The sequence below is a fragment of the Hylobates moloch genome, unplaced genomic scaffold, assembly GCF_009828535.3.
Source record: "Hylobates moloch isolate HMO894 unplaced genomic scaffold, HMol_V3 SCAFFOLD_5, whole genome shotgun sequence".
Lineage (NCBI taxonomy): Eukaryota > Metazoa > Chordata > Mammalia > Primates > Hylobatidae > Hylobates > Hylobates moloch.
In genome coordinates this window covers 1,214,887-1,222,428 of record NW_026652280.1, presented here as the reverse complement: position 1 = coordinate 1,222,428, position 7,542 = coordinate 1,214,887, and the positions used below count along the sequence as shown (strand labels likewise).

At 53.2% G+C, this 7,542-nt stretch overlaps 1 protein-coding gene across 1 annotated transcript in view; it reads left to right on the top strand.

The window, feature by feature from the left end:
• SALL3 (spalt like transcription factor 3) overlaps positions 1-6,857 on the top strand; it is a 20,157-nt gene extending 13,300 nt beyond the window's left edge. Inside the window, exons 2-3 of the mRNA XM_032152037.2 lie at positions 1-2,517; positions 3,917-6,857. The exon at positions 1-2,517 is cut by the window's left edge and continues 866 nt beyond it. Coding sequence (XP_032007928.1) covers positions 1-2,517; positions 3,917-4,348 — 2,949 coding nt within the window. The 3' untranslated portion in view covers positions 4,349-6,857. The remainder of the gene's footprint in view (positions 2,518-3,916) is intronic.
• Positions 6,858-7,542: the final 685 nt, after the last annotated feature.

Genomic DNA, 7,542 nt, shown 5'->3' with positions numbered 1-7,542 from the left:
GCCCCCGCTGCCGCCGCCCCGGCCCCAGCGTCGCAGAGCGCGGCTTCCTCGCAGCCGCAGAGCGCGTCCACGCCGCCTGCCCTGGCCCCGGGGTCCCTGCTGGGCGCGGCGCCCGGCCTGCCAAGCCCGCTTCTACCTCAGACCTCCGCCAGCGGCGTCATCTTCCCCAACCCGCTGGTCAGCATCGCGGCCACGGCCAACGCCCTGGACCCGCTGTCCGCGCTCATGAAGCACCGCAAGGGCAAGCCGCCCAATGTGTCGGTGTTCGAGCCCAAGGCCAGCGCCGAGGACCCCTTCTTCAAGCACAAATGCCGCTTCTGCGCCAAGGTCTTCGGCAGCGACAGCGCCCTCCAGATCCACCTGCGCTCTCACACAGGCGAGCGGCCCTTCAAGTGCAACATCTGCGGGAACCGTTTCTCCACCAAAGGCAACCTGAAGGTGCACTTCCAGAGGCACAAGGAGAAGTACCCCCACATCCAGATGAACCCTTACCCGGTCCCCGAGTACCTGGACAACGTGCCCACTTGCTCGGGCATCCCCTACGGCATGTCGCTGCCCCCCGAGAAGCCCGTGACCACCTGGCTGGACAGCAAGCCCGTGCTGCCCACCGTGCCCACGTCCGTGGGGCTGCAACTGCCGCCCACTGTCCCTGGCGCGCACGGCTACGCCGACTCCCCCAGCGCCACCCCCGCCAGCCGCTCCCCACAGAGGCCATCGCCCGCCTCCAGCGAGTGCGCTTCCTTGTCCCCAGGCCTCAACCACCCGGAGTCCGGCGTGTCTGCCACCGCCGAGTCCCCACAGCCACTTCTCGGCGGGCCGTCCCTGACTAAAGTCGAGCCCGTCAGCCTGCCTTGCACCAACGCCAGGGCCGGGGACGCTCCCGTGGGCGCGCATGCCAGCGCTGCGCCCACATCGGTGGACGGCGCACCCACGAGCCTTGGCAGCCCCGGGTTGCCCGCCGTCTCCGAGCAGTTCAAGGCCCAGTTTCCGTTCGGGGGGCTGCTAGACTCGATGCAAACGTCGGAAACCTCGAAGCTGCAGCAGCTGGTGGAGAACATCGACAAGAAAATGACGGACCCGAACCAGTGCGTCATCTGCCACCGGGTGCTGAGCTGCCAGAGCGCGCTGAAGATGCACTACCGGACGCACACGGGGGAGCGGCCGTTCAAGTGCAAGATCTGCGGCCGCGCCTTCACCACCAAGGGCAACCTCAAGACGCACTTCGGCGTGCACCGTGCAAAGCCGCCCCTGCGCGTGCAGCACTCCTGCCCCATTTGCCAGAAGAAGTTCACCAACGCCGTAGTCCTGCAGCAGCACATCCGCATGCACATGGGCGGCCAGATCCCCAACACGCCGCTGCCCGAGGGCTTCCAGGATGCCATGGACTCCGAGCTGGCCTACGACGACAAGAACGCGGAGACCCTGAGCAGCTACGACGACGACATGGACGAGAACTCCATGGAGGACGACGCCGAGCTCAAGGACGCGGCCGGCGACCCAGCCAAGCCGCTCCTGCCCTACACGGGGTCCTGCCCGCCCTCCCCGCCCTCGGTCATCTCCAGCATTGCCGCCCTGGAGAACCAGATGAAGATGATCGACTCCGTCATGAGCTGCCAGCAGCTGACCGGCCTCAAGCCCGTGGAGAACGGGTCCGGAGAGAGCGACCGCATGAGCAACGACTCCTCGTCGGCCGTGGGCGACCTGGAGAGCCGCAGCGCGGGCAGCCCCGCCCTGTCCGAGTCCTCGTCCTCGCAGGCCCTGTCGCCGGCCCCCAGCAATGGCGAGAGCTTCCGCTCCAAGTCCCCGGTCCTGGGCGCCCCGGCGGAGCCCCAGGAAATCCCGCTCAAGACCGAGAGGCCCGACAGCCCGGCCCCCGCCCCGGGCAGCGGAGGCGCCCCTGGCCGCGCGGGCATCAAGGAGGAGGCGCCCTTCAGCCTGCTGTTCCTGAGCAGGGAGCGGGGTAAGTGTCCCAGCACTGTGTGTGGTGTCTGTGGCAAGCCTTTTGCTTGCAAGAGCGCGTTGGAAATCCACTACCGCAGCCATACTAAGGAGCGGCCGTTCGTCTGCGCGCTCTGCAGGCGAGGGTGCTCCACTATGGGTAATTTAAAACAGCACTTACTGACACACAGATTGAAAGAGCTGCCTTCTCAGTTATTTGACCCCAACTTTGCTCTAGGTCCCAGCCAAAGCACTCCTAGCCTGGTCTCCAGCGCCGCACCCACCATGATCAAAATGGAAGTGAACGGTCACGGCAAGGCCATGGCGCTGGGCGAGGGTCCCCCGCTGCCCGCGGGCGTCCAGGTCCCCACCGGGCCTCAGACAGTGATGGGCCCGGGCCTGGCGCCCATGCTGGCCCCCCCGCCGCGCCGGACGCCCAAGCAGCACAACTGCCAGTCATGCGGGAAGACCTTCTCCTCGGCCAGCGCCCTGCAGATCCATGAGCGCACGCACACCGGCGAGAAGCCGTTCGGCTGCACCATCTGTGGCCGGGCCTTCACCACTAAGGGCAACCTCAAGGTAAGAGCATGGCAGGCTCCAGCCCCGGCTGCGGTGCGGCCGAGCCACGGTGGCTTTCTCCATCAGCTGCCGCAGACACAGCGGCCGAGGTCCTGCTCCTAGCCTGGCCAGGGAGATGAGATGCCACGCATGTGGGTGTGTGTTGTAGGGCGTGATGTGTGTGTCGGGTGTGCGTGTGGGTGAGTAGCATGTACCTATGTGTGTGTATGGGTCGTGTGTGAGTGTGCATGTGTAGGTGCCCCATGTGTGGGTGTATGTAATGTATCCATACATGTATAACGTGCGTGTGCAAATGTGCATGTCATGTGTGGTGTCTGGCATGCGTGTGTGTCCCTGTACACACATACTTAGACTACGTCCCGTTAATCGGCTGTGGGAGGAACAGGAGCCTGGGCCTCTCCCGGGGAACACGTGCAGCTGGGCCTCTGATGGCTTCAGCCAGGTTAGGCATTCGTTAGGGGTGAGAACGCTCACTTTGCAACTTGGTCCAGGGCCCGAAGCCCTCTTGAATCTGATAGAAAATAAGCTTGGTTTTAAACCTCACATGTAATACAAGCAGTACCAAGGCGAGGCCACTCAACAGGCCCTGTCGTTCTGTCCATGTGGCTGCCGAGAGGGCGCACGGGAGGGGCGCTGGGTGAGACGCTCCTGGCGTGGGGGCAGAGGAGCCAGCGCTGTGCTATGTTCCTGTATGAGATCGCAGCAGCAGCGGTAGAGAGGGTGTGTGACGAGTACTGGGTAGCTCAGGCCTGTGCCTTGTACTGTGTTGACTAATGGCTGCTTTCTGTCGTCTGTGAAGTGCACGTTTGCAAAGCCAGCCTGTCTGGGTTCCAGCAGCCTCTTCAGACAGCCCAAAGATCAATGCCTGTGGTTTCTACCCGGCGTGCGTGGGCTGGATAAGAACTGCCCCCCGGGCCTGCTGGCCGCAGGTGACCCTGGGATGTTCTAGAATTAATGTTTCCTTGTTTGAGAGAAAGCAAGAGGAGAGGGGCACAGTCAGAGAGTCCCAGCAGCAGAAGATGCAAAGTGGAGGACAGTAGAGGTCAGAGGGGAGCCAGGGCTTGGGCAACTGAAGGAGCAAGACCCGGACCCTTTGAGTTCCAGAACATTCTCTGGGTGGCCATGTGGGTTTTACACCTTAGGGGAAAATTACTCTAAAGTTTGTCAACTGAAAGACTGCGTTCATTAATTTATATTTGTTGGTTTTGCTTATTGTATTCAATAAAACAAGATGTTTGCATGTAGAAATATAAAGTGCCCAGAAAAGTCCACCTGTGTTTTGTTGTCCCTCAGTCGCGCTTGGGGGCGGGGTGGGCCTCTGTCTGCTGCAGTGGAAGCAGAGCAGCTGTGCCTCCGTGTCTGGGCGCTTACCCGTGGGCTGTCTCCGTGTCTCGCGCAGGTGCACATGGGGACACACATGTGGAATAACGCCCCCGCGAGACGCGGCCGCCGCCTGTCTGTGGAGAACCCCATGGCTCTCCTAGGGGGTGATGCCCTGAAGTTCTCTGAAATGTTCCAGAAGGACCTGGCAGCTCGGGCAATGAACGTCGACCCCAGTTTTTGGAACCAGTATGCTGCAGCCATCACTAACGGGCTCGCCATGAAGAACAACGAGATCTCTGTCATCCAGAACGGAGGCATCCCCCAGCTCCCCGTGAGTCTCGGGGGCAGCGCCCTCCCCCCTCTGGGCACCGTGGCCAGCGGGATGGACAAAGCGCGCACTGGCAGTAGCCCACCCATCGTCAGCTTGGACAAAGCAAGCGCAGAAACAGCAGCCAGCCGCCCATTCACACGGTTTATCGAGGATAACAAGGAGATTGGTATCAACTAGCCAGTGACTCACCCATCTGCCCTGCCCAGGCCCACGTTTTGAAGTTGGAGCATCAGGCCTCCGACCTTTCTTGCCTCAGTTCTCATTACACTTTCACCCATAGCAGAAAACACTTTTGCGGCTGCTGAGAGGTGGTCTTGTAAGCACTGCATGGCGCTCCCTTCAACAGCAAGCCTGACTGTTCTTGAGAACTCTGCAACCTTTTAAATAAGTTTCCTTCAAAAAAAAGTGCTTGGAAAACCGCCTTAGGAACAGAAAGAGCTCAGACCATGTCCACTTCCTTGCTCCTGAAACCTAATAATCTCCACGAGGGAGAAAGGGGTCCTCTGCGGTATTCCAGTGAAACTCATTTGATGGTTTCGTTTGAATTAGTTAGACACTTGAACGATGTTTTTTAGAACTCTTCATGTTAAAGACGTGGTTTAGTACTCCCAATGCTGTGTATCATGACACTATCTTCGTCTGTAGTATTTATAATGTTAAGATTATGCGGGTAACAGACAATATAATAGCCCCGACCTTAAACGAAGGTTTTGTACTGCAGAATACATCTGGCTGTGTGATTTTTTTTTTTTTTAAGCAAGATTTGTTTTACTATAAATAAGTGGATTATTTCAATGCAGGCAAAATTGTGAAGTTCTGTTGGGAAAGATAGCATGCTTTTCCTGTGCAAATACCTGTCAGTAATAAGCCTTTTTTTTTTTTTTTTTTTTTTTTTTTAATTTAAATGTTTGTAGCTGCTATGTGGACAGTTGTTTTCTAGTGTGGTCTGTAGCCCAATGACTGGGGAACGAGTTACAGACAAACATCACCATAAATGACTCACAACATTATAAACAGTTGTGAGAAAATATTTCACATTATCAAAGCTGTACAATAAAAAGGTAATGTTTGTATAATGTGGTTGCAAACTCTTAATTTATACTATTGCACTTTTAGTATTTTGTATTAGGGAGGTTTGTCTATAATTTGAAAATTTAAAAAGATGTAAAGTATTTTATAAATAGTACTTCAGTTTAAGGAAAATGGGAAAACTGTTACAGTTCCTTGTTTTGTCTTATGGTCAAACAATATTAGAAATCTATGCCACTTAAAAAGAAAAGCCACCAAGACTTGTCAGCTCCTCAGTAAAACAGGGCCTGCTGTTTCTTAAATTAAAATGATTTATTTAACTTTTCTACAAAGCCCACTTAAAAACTGTGACCACCCCCTAACGAAACCTTGGTGAATTCATCCTAGGACTATGACGTCAGTACAAGCCAGGAAGGAACTAGGAGAACCTTCTGCAGGTCTGATTTTCATGTAAGCGGGTCTGTCTCTCTCTGTCTCACCCACAGACAAGATTGTGGCTGCCTGGTGGCACTGGTCACATGGACAGTAAACCCAAGAGAAATGGCAAGTATCAGGCAGTACAATCAGTCATGACTTTGAAATTTTCCGAGTTCCTGATTTATTTATTATCTTCTCAGATGAAAGCAAAGCACAGTGTCCTCTGATTTTTCAGAACACAGCCTGGCGCTGATGGCTGAGCTGCATGCAGCCGGGAGGGCCCCGGAGGCTGGGGCGGCCGAGGCAGCGCAAACACAGCGCCGTGTGAACTACCTCATTTTCGTGCGTTGCACGTGTGCTGGCGTCTGACACTATGAACTTCCAACAACAAAATTGTTCAAGAGATGCTCTGGTAGTCGGATAACTGCAAGGAGTTGCATGCCCCTGAAGAAAGAATCAGACAGTGAAGTCTTCTCGGTCGAGACAGAAAAAATAGAACAATCTTCTCCTAACAACCACAGCAGCAAAACAATCATTGTAAGAGGATGGGCTGTTTGTGCCAGCGTGTCACTAAACAAAAAGAGTATCAAAGACTCATTAGCTGTTTATTTCTATTGGAAATGAACACTGAACTCTACAGCTCTATTTTCCACGGTGATGAGATGTAACTTCGCCCCACCGTGCCACCTCTTCTCACGGGATGAGGGCTTGGGGTGTCTCAAGCGTTAGGCAGAGAAAACTGAGGTGGCTTAAGGTTGCTGTGTTTCAGCAGTTGAATGTTTTCATTATTTATCTGTGTCCTTTTTGGTGTGTGTGTGGTTTTTTTTGTTTGTTTGTTTTTTGGTTAGTATTTGGTACCACATAGTGTTCTCTCTTCTCCCAAAAGGTTGTGTATATAACTAAAGAGAAATGTAAAGTGTTGTAAATAAGATGGCTCATGAAGGTACAGTGAGACGGACCCTCCTGTGTGCAGGGCTAGGCCATCCCTCTGCATGGTGAAGAGAGACACTATTTTTATACTGTAATGCCATGCGGGGCTGGGACCTCTCTGAGCAGCTGGGGATTGTTACCTAGACCCAATATTTTTTATTATTAAATCTTGTGGCTTGACACATCGACTGATTGAAATGGATGTCTTAGTCTAGGTTACTATTTTTGTCATATGGAATTGAATAAAATGCAGGATGTAATGTTATTTCTGAGTTGCGTTCCTTGATTTTTCTAATGGAGAAAGTGGAATTTGAGGAGGTCATTTGTGGTGGGTGTGTATCCGTGGTGTTTCCACCAGGAACACCAACACAGGTTGGCAGCTTAGATTTAAGCAGCGTCTCAGTGCATCTTGATTGGTCTTGAAATTTTTATTTCTTGCTTTTTTCAAAAATAAAAATTCAGCCTCCTAGTTGTGGATTCTTTTTACATCTATGATGGAAGAAGATGTGGTAGAAAATTCCTACATATCAGAGACTCCGCAGTGCCCAAAAATGACCACTGACGTCGTCAGCATGAAGGGAGAATACTGGCTTTTCAGGTCGCTTGAACAAATAGGTGTGCATCAAATCACATGACAGGACAGGAGTGGGTGGGATGGTGCTCACAGTGTGGCAGCAGCAGCAGTTCTGTGAGTTCACGGATGGCAGCTCCACACAGCTTCATTCCAGATGGAGAATGTCCTTAATTTAAAATAAGCTTTACCTCACTGATAACATTTGATAAGAATGATTTTATAGTTCCTGGATTTCAAGATATGTAATCGATTTCTTCTTTTTCTTTTTTTTTTTAATTTTTAAAATGAATAACTACTGACAACCTAGAAGCTACAGTAATTTTTACCTGGGACGTGCCAGGTGGATTTTAAGGAATGATAAAGGTACTAACCACTAAACTAACCAATCCAGGCCAACCTTCCAGCAGATATCGTAAGCCTT